The 19,972-nt window shown below is 45.4% G+C and overlaps 1 protein-coding gene across 1 annotated transcript in view; it reads left to right on the forward strand.

Annotated features, from left to right (window-relative positions):
* The window catches only part of Slc1a1 (solute carrier family 1 member 1), a 76,899-nt gene extending 61,504 nt beyond the window's left edge, over window positions 1-15,395 (forward strand). The window contains exons 7-12 of the mRNA XM_006991083.4: window positions 1,451-1,635; window positions 3,146-3,253; window positions 4,998-5,120; window positions 5,674-5,868; window positions 10,836-10,970; window positions 12,902-15,395. Of these exons, the coding sequence (XP_006991145.2) occupies window positions 1,451-1,635; window positions 3,146-3,253; window positions 4,998-5,120; window positions 5,674-5,868; window positions 10,836-10,970; window positions 12,902-13,148 (993 nt within the window). The 3' untranslated portion in view covers window positions 13,149-15,395. The remainder of the gene's footprint in view (window positions 1-1,450; window positions 1,636-3,145; window positions 3,254-4,997; window positions 5,121-5,673; window positions 5,869-10,835; window positions 10,971-12,901) is intronic.
* The last annotated feature ends 4,577 nt before the right edge of the window (window positions 15,396-19,972 follow it).

The following is a 19,972-nucleotide window of genomic DNA, read 5'->3' on the forward strand; positions in this document are numbered from 1 at the left end:
GGAGGAATCATTGAAACAGGCTACAGAGGCCTGGTGCATCACATCTTCTGCCTATGGTGTGCATCTTTCTTAAACATTCTTTGTCTTTTGAGTACTGCAGTGGTTTGAAAGAAAATGGCCCCCAAAGGGAGTGGTACTATTAGGAGGTGTGGTCTTGTTTCAGTGGGTGTGGCCTTGTTAGAGGAAGTGTGTCACTGTGGAGGCGGGCTTTGAAGTCTCACATATGCTCAAGCCATACTCAGTGTCTCAGTTCACTTCCTGTTGTTTGCCAATCAAGATGTAGGACTTGCAGTTCCAGCACCTTGTCTGCCTGCATACTGCCATGTCCTACCATGATAATAATGGACTAAACCTCTGAAACTATAAGCTCCCACCTCAACTAAATGTTTTCCTTTATAAGAGTTGCCATGGTCATGGTGTCTCTTCACAGTAACAGAAACCCTAACTAAGACCCTCGCCTAGCTTTCCCTCACCTCACAGATAGCATTTATGTCCTAGTTTCTGTGTGACACTTGTAACTCATACTGTGGCTGTGCAGTTAAGATACTAATACCATCTTGGTATTGGCTCATGTTTCTCACAGTTCATATTGTCTCTCCAGCTACATTTTAAAACCTTGTGCCATAGCCTATGCAGTTAGAACATTCTACCATAAACATTTGTTCTGTCATAAATAAGAAATGACTGGTACCCCAGGAGCTTATCAGGATAATTCTTTATAGATCCGGTCTGTCCCACACAGATTATGTTATCTCTTAGTAAATCTTGTGCTATTTTTTGCTCAGAATGAAGAAATGATTCATAGTATCAGCTATCGGGCTGGTTTTCATAGCTTTGAAATCCTGTTGGTCACATCAGACTGAAGATAGGTGATGAATGTCCCTTGGCTTCATTATCAGGAAGGGACAGATGGTATAATGTCCTCCCAATGTTCATGCTGGTAAACACTCTGTAGTTCGTGCATTATTAATTTCTATCTTTTAAAAAAGAATTCTCCGCCGGGCGGTGGTGGCGCACGCCTTTAATCCCAGCACTCGGGAGGCAGAGCCAGGCGGATCTCTGTGAGTTCGAGGCCAGCCTGGGCTACCAAGTGAGTTCCAGGAAAAGGCGCAAAGCTACACAGAGAAACCCTGTCTCGAAAAACCAAAAAAAAAAAAAAAAAAAAAAAAAAAAAAAAAAAAAAAAAGAATTCTCCAAATGTAGCTAGTGGTTAACCCTGAAAAATGCTTCAATTCTAAAATTCATAAAAAATCACAACATTGCAGCACTGGAATTTTTCAAAAGACATGCTCACAGATGGGCTTGTTAAAAAGAAAACAAGCCCTTAAACTTCAGTGGCAGGGGGCAGAGCATTTCATGGGTAGGCTTTCCTCATTATCATTATACCTCTGACTCAGATCACTCTGGTTCCCATCATGCTTCAGTGTATTTTCTTGGTTTTGATCCACAGAACACGACAAAGGAATACAAAATCGTGGGCCTGTATTCGGATGGCATCAATGTCCTGGGCTTGATCATCTTTTGCCTTGTCTTCGGACTTGTCATTGGAAAGATGGGAGAAAAGGGACAGATTCTGGTGGACTTCTTCAATGCGTTGAGTGACGCAACCATGAAAATCGTTCAGATCATCATGTGGTGAGCAGTGCTGATTAATGCCATTTTGCTTCCCCTGATAACACCTTCTCAGAACTGTAAAGAAGAGGCTTACATTCCTCAGTGGGTCCTTCCTAGAGAAGGCAGATATTTAAAATCAACATGGGACTATGTTGTTTGAATCTAAGATCGTCTTTCAATAAAAAAACCCAGAGCCAGATATCAGGGTAAAAGCTGAAAGATCAAAGAAGCAGAACAGCCAACCACTAGTTCTTATCTCTACGAAATGCTTAGCCTAAAGAGAGTTAGTTCCTGCTTCCTCATGCCTTATATACCTTTCTCTGCCCAGACATCACTTCCTGGGATTAAAGGCGTGTGTGCTTCCCAGTACTAGGATTAAAGGTGTGTGCCACCACTGCCTGGCTCTGTTTTTCTCTCCTATACTGGATCAATCTCATGTAGCCCAGTGTGGCCTTGAACTCACAGAGATCCAGACAGATCTCTGTCTCCTAAGTGATAGGATTAAAGGTGTGTGCCACCACTGCCTGGCCTCTGTATCTAATCTAGTGGCTGGTACACAATATATCACCACAGAAGTATTAACTAATTTCACATCCTCCTCTAGAATTAGTCTAGTCCTGAAAGTCTGTCAGCCATTATCTCTTGCCTCAGGCCTAGAGAGCAACCTGCAGCTACCCAGCATTCCTGTCAGAAAGTTCCTGGGGTATATGAACAGAAGGTGCTTTCCTTTTAGGCTCCAGTGCAGAAATGAAATTCAAAACATCACAACTTTTCTAGCCTGGGCACAACCACATCTGAATGAGAAAACTGTCTCCTGGCATCCAGAGACACCTCCTGTCTGTCCTGCCTCTGAGATGCCCAAAAGTTCAGCTTTCCTGGGAGGCCCCTCGCTCCCCTAGTTCATGTGGAATTGGCTCGACATTTTATAACCCAAATGGCAGGAACTGACAATAAAATATCCAGTGGTAACAGCCAAGGAAGTCACTTAATCCCACTAAAACCGCAGCTTCATCACCTGCAAGAAAAGGATAGTAAAACCTGCCCCAGGGCTAGGGGAAGAACATCCAGTGAAATGATGTGTGTAAAATACTTCCCCAGCGTAAGACATAGCTAAATGGAGGTCCACAAATGGAGCTATCGGGTCACACCGCTGCTGCTACCATTGCCTCTATCCATGACACCTGAGAAACAAGATGATCATGGCTGGAGAGATTTGTTTCATAGGAGATGAGCAGCTATGATGGTCACTAGGGTATATGTGCACTGTGTGTGTGCTTCTGTAGCGCACATCCTTGTCAGCTGCCCTTAATTTGGAGTTGAGTAGAATGAAGAGAGCGTGCAGGTCCTAAGAACATTAGAGGCATACCGGCCTTGAAGCTGAACCCTTGGCTTCCTGATAATAGCCTGTGGTCCTCCTGGTGGAGTGAGCATGCACACTGAGCATGCCCACACTGGCTTCTTCCCTCCCCAGCAACCTGTCTGAGAAAGCCCCTGATGACTGAATTGTGTCTTTCTTGTGCTTGCTTTCTAGTTACATGCCCATTGGCATTTTGTTCCTAATTGCTGGGAAGATCATAGAAGTTGAAGACTGGGAAATATTCCGCAAGTTGGGCCTTTACATGGCCACGGTCCTGAGTGGGTATGTCGGACTCGAGAAGAAACCGAATCCCCTGCAGAAAGGCCAGGGTGTAGCTGGTTAGAAGAGGCTTTTCTCCCCTGCGCAGGGAAAGATGGGGTTTGGAGATAAGAGAGTATCAAGGCTGCCCTTTAACAGCTGTGCTGTAGGTGGATCATGCTGGGCTAATTGCCAGCTCCTGGCAGAACAGCTTGGACCAGACTTTGCCATTGCCTCTATTGGTTGGGTTTAAAACAAGAGAAAAACTCATTTGTAGGTTCTTGGGGCTATCGCCTGTCCTCTTCTTCCTTCAGAATGTAAACTAATCAAGCAGGAAAGAATGCCTCCCCCATATCCCAAGGCTGAAAGAAATTAAGAAGGACCTAAATAAATTCCATCTCAAGCATGTAGGACTGGTTTTGGTTCTGATGTTCTTGCTGGGCTGGTAGCTACTGCTGTGTCTTGTGTCACCAGGGTGTCAGGGTGCCAGGGAGATCATCTGGCTATTTAGTAAGTGTCTGAGACCTTTCAGAATCCATAAAACAAACAGGAAGGCGACAGGGTTGAGTCCCTTGCATATTTCTTACAATCCAGCTGTTGGCTCCTTCAGAAGAGATGTCATAGGTTATGAATGGTGCCACCAAACACCTGGCCAAGGACAGAATGGTCCTATATACTGAGAAATGTGGGGCAAGAGAATGAGTAAATGACTGATTTAGTTTTCCACTGGGCCAAACACCCAGCTTGAGCCATGGGTTTCCCTCTCTGAACCTGGCTACACTGAGGAGTTCCCACAACACAGTGTTAGTTGTTAACCCGGTGTGCTAAAAACACAGCTTCCTAGCTGTCCAGAAGCAGCCTGGTCCTACAGCGTGGGGGTCGGAGTTGAACTGCTAGACCACAGAGATCAGAGAGGCGGGGCTTCTACCTTCTCCCAGCCCTGCGCTAGAGCTGCTGAGACAGGCAATACCAGGGATGGGGTGGGCAGTGGTGCGGCTGAGGTCTGGGATGATAAGCCATTTCATAATGGGGCTCTGTTGAGTGCTTGTCTCTTGCTCTGTCTAACCTAACGTCATAGCTAAGATCTCATGATTCCCTGGACTAGGAGGCCCCTCTCCTCAGACCCTCAGGCTTCCTATTTGTAGTAATCACTGCTTATTATTCAATCTTGTCTAACTGAACTGTCAGCTTGTGCTTACGTGTCCACACCATCTGCTGGTGGGTCTCCTTTAGTCAACCCCATGTAGAGCAGCCTGTAGATTCCAGCGTGAGGCACTCTGGGAGGACAGGGATAATAAAGAAATGAGGGCCGGACCTAAAGCACAAGTTTCTCCTTATTGAAACTCTGACTTCTGTCTTCGATAGTAGACACCATTCACGAGCCTAGTCCAGAATGGGATGGGGGTGGGGGGGAGGCTGTGATAAGAGCTATAATGAGAGAGAGAGAATTCTGTAGAAGGTGGCAGAGAGGAACATCATCGCACACTGAGCAGGAATGTCAATTACAGAGATGGAGATGATGTGACCCTCAATGAGCTTGGAAATCTATTCAGCTACATGATTTGCTGATAACTTTGACAAGGTGTCTCATTTGCTGACTGAGCCTTGACATCCCCACCTGTGGAATGGGGACATGGTTTCGCTGTCAGCATCCCCATCTCATTGGGTCTTTACGAAAGCTTAAAGATGTCATAATTGGAAAGGCTGGTTGAAAACCAGGCTCAGGTCTGAGGAAGTGCTGTTAAGGCCTTCTCCCTCTCCTCTGCAGGCTTGCAATCCACTCCACCATAGTACTGCCGCTGATCTATTTCATCATTGTGCGCAAGAATCCTTTCCGATTTGCCTTGGGCATGGCCCAGGCTCTCCTGACGGCTCTCATGATATCTTCCAGGTAACTAGAAGAGTGTCTTGGAGGAGCCTCCAGATGATGCTTCTTCGGCTTTTGTCACTTGGTGGAGATGTCTCCAGCTTCAGGAGTTTGGATAGACACCCTTGAGAGATGGTGCCTATATTCTCTGTCCATCTCCTTGAATGTATTTCTCCACCCTTTTGAATACTTCCTATACTCTTGCTGTGGCCTGATACCCAGAAAATATTCTGCTGTAACTGTGGTAGGCACAGCGCCTTCTGATTCCTGGACTGGCCAAAAGTACCAGCATACACGGGCTGGAGAGGACCCAGGTTCAGGTCCCAACACCCACATACTGGCTCACAAATGTCTGAGAACCAACAACTTCTTCTGGCCTCTGAGTGTACCAGGCACACAGGCATGCATTTGGGCAAAACACCCATACACATAAAAATAAAATAAGAATCAACTATTTTCTTCATTACTAGCATGTTATGGGGCCCTTTGTTCAATTTTTGGAAGACAGGGGTTCTTTTGGGGTGGAGACTGAGGCCTGGCATTCTTAAACCTAAATTCTTTCCCCTGGATCCCACAGTTCAGCAACTCTACCAGTCACGTTCCGCTGTGCAGAAGAAAAGAACCAGGTGGACAAGAGGATCACAAGATTCGTGCTGCCGGTCGGTGCCACCATCAACATGGATGGCACTGCACTCTACGAGGCTGTGGCAGCCGTGTTTATTGCGCAGCTGAATGACTTGGACTTGAGCATCGGGCAGATCATCACCATCAGGTGAGGCACGGTGTCTGTCACTCTCCTTTGCATCACCGCTACCTGGACTGCCTCAAGTTAACATGACCCCTGAAGACAGACCAAGAAGGACACAGAGGTGAAATGTCCTATTGGTTCATAGGTCCCCACCCAAGATGAAGACAAGGGGTAGACTTGTGGTACATATGATTCCTGCTTCAGGATCTGGGTAGCTAAAGCATCTCTCTCTTCAGTTTAGTGTGACCAATAGGTGCCAGATAGTGCCAGGCACAGATTAGACTCCTAAGACTCAAGGTTAAATAAGCATCAGCCCCTGCTCTAATGGGAGTCCCTGGTGGGTGGGGATTAAATACCCAAATAAATGCTGCATCTGTGGTTGGACTCTCATGAAAAAAATGATTGGGGGGTGTCACAGGATGGCCCCAACAAGGGAAGGATCAACTCTACCTGGGAAGAGGGGGGAAGGATTCCTAGAGGGGCTGGAAGTATAGATGAATCTTAGATGAGGAACAAGAATTTTAGCAGGAAAAAGAGACAAAAGCTAACAGCTGAGAACAGCAGAAATAGCTCATGGCCTAATCCGAGTCAAGATTCTTTGGCCATAAAGAGCCCTGTGTGGAGGATCTAGTATAACATTTTATCATATCATAGACAGATTTGCATTTTAAAAAGATAACTAGCAGTATGATGGGAGGCTTGGATGGGAGCAGGACCACCAACTAAATCAGTTAGTCTCCAAATGACCTATATCAAGATGGACACTGAGCACACCTCTGAGTTAGTGAATCAAAGAGCCACTATCTGGATTCAGGCTAAGGGACAGGAAAAGGCTGAGATTGATGGTTTGAGCTCATCAGAACGAGAGACACAGGAGGAAAATAGTTTATACTTCTTGACACATTCAATTTGAATGCCTTTAAGAATTCAGGGGCTGGCCGGGCGGTGGTGGCGCACGCCTTTAATCCCAGCACTCGGGAGGCAGAGGCAGGCGGATCTTTGTGAGTTCGAGGCCAGCCTGGGCTACCAAGTGAGTTCCAGGAAAGGCGCAAAGCTACACGGAGAAACCCTGTCTCGAAAAACCAAAAAAAAAAAAAAAAAAAAAAAGAATTCAGGGGCTGGAGTGATAATTCAGTAGATAAGAGAACTAACTGCTCTTTCAGAGGACCCAAGAAGCTTCGCATGTTGGCTAGCTCAAAACTGCCTAGAAATCCAGCTCCAGGGGATCCAGTATCTCTGTCCTACATAGGCACCTGTACTCACATGCACATGTCCACATGTGTACACGCAAACACATGCACACAAAATAATAAAAATAAAGTACGAGCCAGGTGGTGGTGGCACACACCTTTAATCCCAGCACTCAGGAGGCAGAGGCAGGCAGATCTCTGAGTTTGAGGCCAGCCTGGTCTACAAAGGGCATTTTAGGACAGCCAGAGCTACACAGTGAAACTCTGTCTCAAAAAACCAAAAAGAAAAAAAAATTTAAAACATTGGAAATTTTAAAAAATCAAATGCAGATATGATTGATGCTATAGATCTGAATTACAAACCCAAAAATCAGGGTCAGCTGCTTATCAGTGGTCATAAGACATGTGGGTTACAAGTCAGGAGTCTGTGTCTGAATCTGTCCATAACACTATAACTAGTTATAACTGGAACCTTGGGCAAGCTATTTGAATTATCTAAGTTCTGTTTTCTCACCTGTAAAAGGAGGAGATAACAGTGCCTATGATTTATTCAAATATGATAATTAAGAAAGAGGATGTTTATAAAGTCTTGGTGTTGACACAATGAGTCTCCAGGAAATGTTAGGAATGGGTGACATTATGCTGGAGGAGTTTGTAGAGGAGAAAGTAAGGCAAAGCCTCAGAAAGTCCTACTAGAGGTGGATATGAGGGAGGTAAAGAGAGGGAGAAAGAATGGAGGTGGGAGGAAGCCAGGGCATTGTGGGAACCTAGAGACAAGTGGTTTATTCTTAAGGGTTAGAATGGTTCAGTGTCTGATGCCAAAAAGAATTCAAGGCAAATGAAAAGTGAGAAAGTGGTAGGGATGGCATTGGTGAATTCCACTGGAGTTGATTCCTAGGATGGCATCATGTAGCCACTAGCCCCGTGTAGCCAATGGCTGACTGAACTGGGTAGCACAGATGTGGAAGAGTCCCATCACTACAGAAAGCTCTGTTCGATGGCACTCTTTGAGTGACAGATTGGGATTCCACTTGACCTCAGGATTGATGAAGCCAGGCCATACATTGTACATAGCCATATGTGCTCATATACATATGAAATATTTGTAGTGTGCTTAGGTTTTGCCTGTGATCGGTTGTGTGAGACCACGTGTGGAATTTTCCATTCATACTGTCACATTAGTCTTAGATTTTGGAGCATTTAGGATGTTGGATTTCCAGATTAGGTATTGACGTCATCATGGTGAGGCTCACTAGGGCTGCAGGAACAGAGTCTTCTTCTCTGATGATTTAAAGAATAGAAAAACAGGAAAAGCATGGTCTCAGCACTCAGCCAGGTTTTATTGATGCGTGCACGCGCACACATCACACATACATCACACACATGCACACACACACACATCACACACATGTACACACGCACACACGCACACACACACACACAAAGAGACAGGTTCCTCCAGTAGTAGAGAGGGTCCAGAAGCCAGAATCTGAGTTCTCCAGGCAGAGCCAAAACTTTCCATGTTTGAGGATGGATGAGTTGCCTTTCTCCCTCGGGATTGGCTGGTTTGGGATGTTGCAATGGATTGGGTAATCCAGACAAAGAAAGAAAGCTGATTGGTTCCCACCATGAGAGCCCCTCCCTTCATTTAAAAGTCAGCACGCGAGTCTCCTCTGGCAGGAAAAACATCTGTCTTTGTCTTAAAGAGGGAGAAGAAAGTCAGCCATGTTAAATGTGTATGGGAAAGTACATTAATCTACCTAGCGCCTCTTTGCGCTGCCTGCCTGCCTACCAGAGAGCTGTTAAGACTTCTGGTCCCTCAGCATGCTCAACCAGGAAGTTGGTAGTGGCTGCTATACTCAGAGTGTCATGTGTATTGGTCCTAGCCGAACAGCAAAAGTGGCATATTTTTAGTGTTTTGCACAGGTACTCTCCTGATCTTTATCGGGCTTCAGAGAAACATCTTGCTGAAGAAAATGCTCTTAGTAAATTGGCAGAACCTGGAACGTAGCCAGATGTGTCTGACTCTGAAACCTGTGTCCACACTACTTCACAGCCCAGCCTCCAATCCTGCTGGGCCAGTGTGCTAGGAGAGAACTTGGTATCTCAGAAGCTGAAAACCCTTTTGCTGAAGCAGGATATTGTTGAAGCAGATGAATAGGTTTTCATATCTTCCCCCTTATCTGAAGATAACAATGTTCTGAATGTCACACCAAAGCCAGTCAAGTGATAGAAGTTTTGTGAGCAAGTTCAAGGCTCAAGGGCAGGCAGAATGGATTCTGAAGCCCAGCCTCAGAATGGCTAACCATGATATATTGAGGCTTCCGAGGGGGGTCAATGAGCCTGGGCACATATCCATTCTGACAAAGAAAACCTATTGATGCATTGTTTAATTTTTTTTTTCAACCAGCATTGAAATAATGTAGGGTTTTTCAAAAGAGGACTTAGGAAGGACAGCTCTGATGGATGATGTAAGGCTGAAACATGTAGAGATGTTGGTCCAGCTCCAGAACTCTCTAAGTCACTGTAAACCGGTAGCCATAGCCTCTAAAGGAACACGTACTAGGCAAAGAACCTGGCTGGCTTTTGACCCATGAGCAGCCTCTAGAACACAGCACTAGACAGATGAGTAGGCAGCGGAATCTGTTTTCTGAGAATTCAGAGACCTTTGGGACCCAGAGGAAGATGGATTGCGGCTAGATCTGGGTTTTATCTCGTTGAACTCAGCAGTTTCTGCATCTGTACTCTGTGCCCACCCACATCTGGAAATGGTACTCTAGCCTGAGGGTGAGTCCATAACTTCAGAAAGCACTGTGGGTGTCCCTGCCTGCTCCTTCAATTCAGAGGACTTTCAGGGCCTGGGGAGCCTTGATGGCTTGGAATGACCCAGTTAAAATAAAAGCACTGCTGGTGAGAAGCTGCACATTACCAGGAGAAGAATCCCTGTGCCCTAGTCTGGGTGCTCAAGGGGGATCTTGTCAAACACATGGTAATGAAGTTCCTCCAGCTACCTACCCTGGATTCTGGATCTCACCTCCTTTTGCACAAAGTACATCTGCTGGAAAGAAGGATCAGTCAGGAATGCTCACACCTTGGATGGAATCACACAGTTTCTCAATTCAGTGCCCTAAACAGGTGTTCTTGGAGAAGGCAAGAATCTTGTGATACCGGGAAATTATGTAAAACCAGCTTAACCATTGCTTCATCCATTTTCCTTCACCTCAGGCATCCTTGCCCATCCACTCTACTGTCTGTCGCTCTTCTCACCTTCCCTGGCATATGCTAAGTGCTCTGCATGTGACTGAGCAGCAGAGACTGGAGGAGGAAGGACATAAGTAGAGAGGGGTCTGACACTTGGGATCAGGGCATTGGATGGGTAGATAAAGCCTTGTATAAAAACTCCTGTTGGTAAATTCCTACCATCCTTCTGGGTAATTCTGCCTCAGTGTTGATGTCACTTGTTGCTATTCTATACTTCCTTGCTTTAGGGTGATCTGCCAAATGCTCTTCTGCTTCCATGGCATTCTGTTCCTCGTAAGCCTCAGCAGCTCCCATCATCTGTGTGTGTATACATATATATATTATACACACACATTATATATATAATGGATGGATGGATAGATGGACAGATTTTAGGCAGATCAATAGATACACGAGTCAGAAAGTCAGAACTGATATTTAACAAATAGGTTCTACCTGTCCCCTATAGGAACCTAACGAACACAGAGCCTGTTTCAGGCCTGAGGCCTGGATGGCGATAGAGGGGTCTAACCCTTTCCTGCCATTGTGTTTTGGCTACAGTATAACAGCCACAGCTGCTAGCATTGGAGCTGCCGGCGTGCCCCAGGCTGGCCTGGTGACCATGGTGATCGTGCTGAGCGCTGTAGGCCTGCCTGCTGAGGATGTCACCCTCATCATCGCCGTGGACTGGCTCCTGTGAGTTGGAATAAATTCCCCTGCCTCTGCTGGCTGGGCAGGCAGCTTCCTAGCCATGCAGAATCTTCTCAGTGTGCTGCTTTTCCTCCTCATGTTGCCTAATGAGCCATCTGTTGCTGCTTTCACTTCCCTTTAGCCAAGCTGTCTGGTAACATGCTTAAATTTAACCCTTCGAAACTTCAGCAGGGTTTCTCAAAAGCCAGTGACTCCATCAGTTCATGGTATGCCTGGTGACACTTAAGGTTAGGGGCTGGGTATGGGACAAGATTAAATATGAGACAATGTAGTGGAGGCATGGGACAAAACCCCATAGCCAGACCCACATATCCCAGCCCCAAGTTAGCTTCATAAACAGGGCACCACCTGCTTTGAAACCCCAGCCTTTTTCCAGCTGTCTTGGAATCCTCTGGGCTGGTGACGAGAACAAAGGTTTTAGCATATGCCTGTGTTTAAATCCTCATCTGGTATCTTGCTAGGTTTAGGATCTCGAACATGTTCCTTAACCCCTCTGAGGCTCAATGGCATTATCCGTGAAATGGGAAAAAGTTATGCCTACCTCAGTGGCTTGTTGTAGGGACCAAAAGGGTTCATTTGAGCCAGGTGTCTAGAAGTATGCCTGGCAGTTCGGTACATGCTTGGCTTAGGGCAAGTTCTATTGCTGTGATGGCAATGCATCAAACCACTTAGCCCCTTACCCTCTCTTGTATCTCATACACACACACACACACACACACACACACACACACACACACACACACACACACACACACCATACACAGAACATCTGTCTGAGGATATGCCTCCTTGATGCCCCGAATTGAAAGTGGAGCAGCCTGGTCTCTGGCTTTAGTCTTGATACTCACACCTGCCTTCCAGTACCAAGGTGTGGCTCTGCTCCTGGGCACCAGATTGAATACAGCTCCATACTGAACCTCACCTTAGAGAGAGACCAGGGTTGTACAGTCTATAAACAGCAGCTAGGTTTGGAGAAAGGGACACAGTCATGCTGTGGAGGTGCCAACCTTGTACCTGGCTTGGGAGCTGTGACTTCTGCACAGGAATGGGCATCCCAGGTAAAGGAAGAACCGGCCTGACTTGAACCCTGGCTTTTCCTAGAAGCAGTGACTTTCACTGCCAAGATGAGTGGAAGGTCCAAACTATGGGATGCAGGGATGCTGGGCCAGTGCACTCTGTGGCACGTCTCCTGTCAGAAGGGCATCCACAGTGGCATGTGCAGTCACTGTTGTCCTTTCCTGTCTCACAGTGCCATCTCACAAGCGCGCCCATGTTCACAGTTCTCTCACCAAATCCTCGGTATCAAAATGGACACACCCTCCGGAGGCCTTCACAACAGGCTTTTCCTGCCACTGGCCTCTTCTCTGGCCTATATTTTCTGGATGCCATGTTCTCCCATGTCTTTGCCAGGTTGTTCATGGAGTGACCTTATTTGGTAGACATGAGTATACCGGGGACACACCTGAGATTCACATACTTGGCACCGTCCACCCCAACCAAATATTCAGATTCCCTCGCCTTAGCCAAAAGACAGCCCATAATGCCAGGGCACCTAGGAAAACCACAAAACTGAAGTCAGCTCAAAGACAAGTTCTTGAGTTCTGAACCATCCTTAGTACCCTCCAGGTATCTCTGGAGACCCCATTCTTATTTGGGAAGAAAGGAGGGAATTTCTGGAGACTAGGAAAGGTCATTGCTACTGTCTGGGAGCATGGACCAAGTAGAGCCCATTTTCTCATTCTGTCCCTTTGGGAGCCACCTTCTGCCCCAGGCCAGTGAGGCATCTGGTGAGTCAGGGGACAGCATTGTGCATTGACTTAAATCTTAACCAGACGCATCAGAACCTTTCTTTCTCCATCCATCAGTGAAGGAAGATGAAACCTGGACTCATTCTGACTCTCCTGTCTCTTTCCCAGGGACCGGTTCAGGACCATGGTGAATGTTCTGGGTGACGCATTTGGGACCGGCATCGTGGAGAAACTCTCAAAGAAGGAGTTGGAGCAGATGGATGTTTCATCTGAAGTCAACATCGTGAACCCCTTTGCCTTGGAACCCACAATCCTCGACAATGAAGACTCCGATACCAAGAAGTCCTATGTCAATGGCGGATTTGCAGTGGACAAATCTGATACCATCTCATTTACCCAGACCTCACAGTTCTAGAGGCCTAGCTCCCGATGACTGGGATGAGAACGGACATTTCCACGGGAGCCATCTCTTAGCAAACTCCAACATTAAGGAATGAGAGAAACACTAAGAGTCAACTGTACATTTAGTTTGATAAACAGACCTCCAGATTATTTTCTATATTTGGCTTTATAGCCTTTGTTCTCTGGGTTTGGGAATTGGGGGTGGGGTAGAATGAAAGAAAATTAAGAAAGCTGTGTTATCTGGATTTTCTAATTCTATAAAACAAAGTGTGGAAGCATAAGAAGTAGTTAACTGTAGGAATTAGGGGATGGATATGGAAGAGAAATTGCTTTCTTGTGCATAGACCAGTGTTTTTAAACAATATTATTATTATTGGCTACAAATTTTTACTCAGGCTTTCTATTGGCATGACTTCCTTTGCCTTCTCACTTTTTATAGATTATGATGCATCTCAACAGCCCTCCCTACCCGGTTAAAGTGCCAAATTTTCCATTTGACCTCATCTTCAGTCACTCTCAAACTACTCTAACAGAAAAGAAAAGGATCAGCATAATTCTGCAATAATAGTTTAAGATAGTTGTGGGGTTTAGGGGAAGGGAGAGGGTTTTTTATTCAATGTACTGTATTGGGATGCTGGTAGCTGTTTAGCCAGTGTTCGGTATAGAACTATATGTATATGTGTGTATATTTATTATTTTCATATAATTTGCAAGACAAAGATCAGTAATGAACTATCAATGTGAAATAAGACACTCTCCTTGTACTTGAATCAAAACTGCAATTCCAAGCCGGGTGGTAGTGGCACACATCTTTAATCCCAGCACTCGGGAGGCAGAGGCAGGCAGATCTCTATGAGTTCAAGGCCAGCCTGGTCTACAAAGTGAGTGCCAAGACTGTTATACAGTGAAAACCTGTCTCAAAAAACCAACCAAGTAACCAAACAAACAAATCCTGCAATTCCAGCTGAGGTATACTTTGGAGCTCACCAGAACATTGTCAGGGAGCTCTGGGATAAGACATCAAGTTGCTTGGTTACTGTGTTTCACCCCTAAAACAGAAATGTATTATGGTGGAACTCTATGGTGGCACAGCCAATCATTTCCAACTCCCGGGCTCAAGCTCCCTCCAGGGAGGAGTCCCTGTGGACACTGAGTAAATGCATTTGCAAAGGCAGCTCTCCCAAAGGCTGGATGTGCTCAGATCCAAACAGAAGGCTTCAAGGCTTCGCTCTTCAAGGAAACTCAGGCCCACTTCACAAGGCTGCCCCTTCACTGCTCTTGGTTCCCTCTGCCCATGATGGCAGAGACAATAGTGGCAAGCCATCACCCAAGCTGTGCTTCAAGACAGGCTGCCTAAGTTGAATAAGCCACGTTGCAAGGGGACCAAGCGATCCCTATACTGTATTCTTTTCATTTTATATATTTTTTACTTTGGGGGCTTTTTTTGAGGCAGGGTATCTCTACATAGGACTGGCTATCATGGAACTCACTATGTAGACTAGGCTGGCCTCAAACTCACAGAGATCCTTCTGCCTCTGCCTCCCTAGTGAGGGACTGGAAGGTGTGCACCACCACGCCCAGCTCTATACTGAATTCTTATAAAATAAAACCCAGGCCGTGAGCTACTGGTGCCAGTGGTTCAGGGAAAATGTTTCCATTTCCTTCTGCCTCCTTAGGAAAGGATCATTTGGAGAATCTTGGCCTTGCTGCTTCGAGTCCTCTGTCTTTCTCCTGCTCATTTCTGAAGACAGCTTATTAAAAGTCTACACTTCTGCCCTCATCCTGTAAATAAAGCTCAACAAAAACTTGTACTTGACATGGAGACAGATTCTTAACGCCACTGTTTCTGTAGTCTCACTAGCCACCGTACACCCGTGGTTTTATATTTAAGAAGCCAGAAACTGTGCCAAAGATTGCAGGGAGGTGAATGAGAGCTCAGGATTGGCCACCTGCACCTGAAAGCTACAAGAAATGGACACTGAATTACCGACTAAACGTCACAGTGACCAATGACTCTGAAATCTGAAGTACAAATATCAGTATTCTTTATAGGAAGTCGAAATGAAGTTGAATGAATAATTTAGAAATGAATGGTTCTGTCCCCCTTATCTGGTGGCTCTCATTAGGGACACTAGAGTTTGGTAGCGCTGTTCACAAATTCCTTGTAGCCAGCCACTTAACACCCTGTGCTGTTAACCGTGAAAAAGGACATGTTCCATTTCCTTCTCAATAAACATTTCTCCCACTCTTTGCCCCCTTATCTTCCTGCCTCTTATCTATTTTTTTATCTTATTTACCTGGGTAGGTGTGGAAAGGTAAAATGCGGGGCTAGTGTAAGAAGCTCTATGATTATTGGCTTTAAAACCAGAGACGATTGGTTTGAAAACTCTTTATCACCCCGAGAATGAGAGGTCAGGACTTGAGGAAAACATACTGATCCTTCATGTTTACCAGTGAGGATTACAAGGCTGAAATACAGGCTCATTATGGACAGTTGAGCTCATATTTTGTGGCTGAAATGAAAATAGAATTTTGCTAGAAATTGCTATCATGGAAGGCAGCCATATCTCAAATAGGGTGATGATTTGGTTCACTGAAGGGCCAATCCTACCCTCTGAGATAGGATTACCAATTACAAGTGGCAGGATTTGAAGTGCCCTTGAATGGGATGGCATGCTCCTACCTGAGCACCCCACTTATCAAGCAAGTTCTGTAGAAGGGGACTCATTTGTATGGTAGATATCAAAGGAACAGACAGTTTCCTGGGCCCCACTGAAGAAGGGCAGCATACAAATGTCAGTTGATTTCTAGCCACAGGAATACAGAGTCTTGATTGCAATGTGGGGGTGGGAACGAACATTCCCAATAACACAGCCCCTTAGAACAAAGTTTGGTGCAGCTGAGCAGAGGCCCAGTACATGAGCTTAGCCTTCTCCCAAAAGAGAGTGTCATTACCAATACCAATGGAGGACTTTGATTTTTTGTAAGCTCTCTGGGTTATTAAAAACCCATCCTTGTTTTTAGGTCACCATGGGAAACAGTGTGACTTGCTGATCAGGAGAGGGGAGCAGAAGCCATAATGGCTTTGCAGGTGATTAAGAAGTTTCCCTCTGTGGCAGGAGGGAAGGGGTTCTGCACAGCCTTGGCAAAGCACTGATGATAAGATACGCATCTGCACTGATATTCTACAATTAGTAATTGCTCAACAAGAAACCACAAGAGACACACAACTGGTGGGTGCTGAGGGATATTTGTACATTATGTGAAGATGTATTGCTGTGATTGATTTAATAAAGAGCTGAATGGCCAATAGCTAGGTAGGAGGTATAGGTGGGACTTCCAGATAGAGAGGGGAAGTAGGAGGAGATAATCTAGGCACACAGGAGATGCCAGGAAACAGGGAGAGGAAACAGAAGGTACAAGATGGAAGAGAGGTAATGCCATGATAGAACATAGATTAATATAAATGGGTAGATTTGAGTTATGAGAGCTAGTGGGACAAGTCTAAGCTATAGGCCAAGCTTTCATAATTAATAAAAATTCTCCAAGCTTTCGTAATTAAGAAGAAGTTTCTGTGTTGTTATTTGTGAGCTAGCTGGTGGGACAGAAAAAGGACTTGTTACAGGTGGGCATGCAACTCCAATACCCTCTCACCTTAGTGATCTTTTCCAGTAACCCAAGACGCCTGCCCCCTCCAAAAAATAAATAAATAAAGTTGGCACAAAAGGTTAAGACACTTTCCCAAGGTCACATAAGGAACAGAGGTGGTGGTATGTGATTCACTTTAACTCAAGTCTCAGGCGACCCAAACATTTCAAGACATTGAAGAATCATGGTAGAGATCTGCTTTACAGCATAATTCCTATAATTAAAAAAAAAAAGCATTGCAATACTTACAATTTTGCTAAGGGTTTTGAACATAGGAGAAGGGAAGGGAGGAGGGAGGGAGGGAGGGAAGCTTGCTTTGGAGGTGGTGACGGGTGATACTGTACAGATGGTTATGTGAAATTATACACATTAAATAGCTTATTGCATGACAATCATGCCTCAATAAAGCGATTTAAATACATTAATGAGATCATGCATTGATCATGTGCTGGCACAGAGCTAAATAATATATATATATATATAATCATATTTGTTCTTTTTAACACTCCTATTGCCCTGTTTTCCAGATGAGGAAATTGGCCTACCAAGTTACTTGCCCGAGTTCACCCAGCTAGGACATACACATGATTCCAAGTCTTCCCGACTAGCCAATTAGTTACAGGGCTTCAAGATGCTGGCAAAGCCAAGGCAGGGGTGCAGGAGAACATCCAGTTTCTTCTTTCTAAGTTGTTTGTGCTTTCTCACATCACTTAATTTGCTCCAACCAAACTTCCTTATTCAAATTCTCCATCCCCATTTTTCCCATTCTGGCTATGGGTAATTAATGTATCTATGACCCTCCTTTCACCTAATGGCTTGGCCTTCCCTCCTTATAACTGATTTGATATCATTAATATATCCTTCCACCCAAATCTCCTTTACGTCCTTCAATCAAAGCCCAATTTTTTCCAGAAGAGCTATCGGTTACAAAATTAGAGGCAGGCTGGCAGATACCAGAACAGAAGCTGGAGCCCAGTTTTGCTCTTCCTTTTCCTCCACACTTTTTAAGCTGTTCATCAGTTTCCCCTTTGCCTTCATTTCCTCCCCATGGCTAAAGTCTTAATCCTCTGCAGTCTGCCTTCCACCCACACAGCTCTCCTAACCTCCAAGGTAACCAATGCCCTGTTAGCAAAATCCAAACAGGCACTTCCTCAGTCATCAGCCTCCGGTCTTCTGCAATACTCATCAACTTCGATCAGCCTATGACCATCCAGCTCTCTGTCCCTCCCCTCCGCGTTTCCTGACACCTTCCTAAGCTACCCCTCCTTCTGCTTTTGACTCAGGATCTCAGCTTCTGGCAAATGCACAGGGGACCGTGAATACTAAGGGATGGGTGAACAAGCTCTGTATCATTCTGGTGTCTCTCCGTGCCATTCCACCAGAAAGCCGTCCATTACCACAGCTATCACTCTACACCGATGATTACCAAAACTATACGGCCACACAATGTAAGTGGCTGTCACCTGCCCTGGCCAAACTTCAGATCCCATTTCCAGCTTCTTCTGGGCTTTTAAACTGAACTAACCCCACACCAACCTCAGAACCTTTTCCAGAAGTCTCTCCTGAACTGAGTAGTATTTCCAGAATGCAACCCTTCCCCCCTCCTCATCTTCGGGTAGCAATGGTTCTTCCTGCCTTTGAATCCAACGGATCTGAGTTGTACCCATGTTTACAGAGGTTAGTGCAATCATTTGAGTCCCTCTTCTGTGGCCTTCAATGGGGAAGCCCTGAGTAGACCATGTTGATTCTGAAGATGCTGCCCAGGATTTTGCCCTTTAGACATGGCTAGTAGAACCTGAAAATCCTCTACAGCATATTTACGACAATGAAACCTTGATAATGAGAATGAAATTCAAAAAGATTTAAAAAAAAGAAGGCCAGGCCTCCAGTGCATGTAACCCCCCTGTTCTGCCTCTCAGTACCCCACACCAAGTATTCTGAGTATTCTAGCCACCCTGTTACAAAGAGACTATAAAAGAAAAAGAAGAGAGTCCTTTTCCAAAAGACTTTATTTGACCTCCCAGTCGCCAAGTTCATCTTGCCTCACAGCTCATGAAGAACACAGAGTTAGGAAATGAAGGAGCCCATGTCCTGAGATCGATCTCCACGGAGATTATTTTCCTGGCCAATGCTTCGCTCCTATTACTTATGCCACACTTGCCTTACAGCTCAGCTCAAGGTCACCAGCCCTATGCCTCCTCGGAGGATCGGGATCCTGGCCCCCACCACACACCCAGAGACTTTGAAACAGCACTTAGATGGGATGGCTGCCTCTTGATTTCCTCCCCACCTCCAAGCTTGACCAGCCACTTCCAAGCTCCAAGCAAGCTCATTAGAAAGTACTCGACTCTCTCACCCCTAAACCTTAGTGTCCATGGCACAAAGTCTAAAGCCTTTAGGGCTCATATCTAAGACACTTTAGAAAATGCCCCCAGGGGACAATTCCTCCTCCCTACTACACAGGCCATTGTCTTCTTCAAATGCTTTACTTCTCCTAAATTTCTTTCTGAAAGGTCCAATGTTTCTTACCTCCTGGAACACAGAGAAATAACAATATTTCATCACATGATTAGATATTGCCTTTTACTAAGTTAATATGAGACCTGGCTAAAAAATAATGAAAGTGAGTTCTACAAGCCTCACTTAAATCAGTATCATTATTTTACACCACTAAACACAGCCATGGAGTCTTCTGTTGTTATACATTTATATTTGGAGAATCTAAACATGTCATGGGAGACTGGAGGGGACATTTGGTGGTTCATCTCTCTTTAGTTCCTAGCCACCATTATTTCAAACCTCCTGTGGTTGACGGTCACAAATCATCCCAGAGTCTTAGCTTGCAACACTTTCTGAGAACCACACTTAGGACATCTTGTCCTCTAGTAAGGATAGAAACTCCAATAGGGACAGGCCATTTCTTGCACCTAACATGACCTCCCTCTCCCCACAGGGTTGAGTACTGTACTGAGCACAGAGTAGGAACCTACTGACAGTCAGTGAAAAGTGGGGGATCACCACAAGGCTGTGGAAGGGGGTCGGTTGCCAGGGCTCGGACACGGCATGACTCAGTGCACAAAGGATGCCATCACATGCCCGAGTTGAACTTCCCTTACGCAGAACCAGATGATCTCACATGACGAGTTTCCACCATGAGTCAAGCACTTCCACCAATAGCACCTACCGCTT

This window comes from Peromyscus maniculatus, chromosome 1 (genome assembly GCF_049852395.1).
Source record: "Peromyscus maniculatus bairdii isolate BWxNUB_F1_BW_parent chromosome 1, HU_Pman_BW_mat_3.1, whole genome shotgun sequence".
In the NCBI taxonomy this organism is placed as follows: domain Eukaryota; kingdom Metazoa; phylum Chordata; class Mammalia; order Rodentia; family Cricetidae; genus Peromyscus; species Peromyscus maniculatus.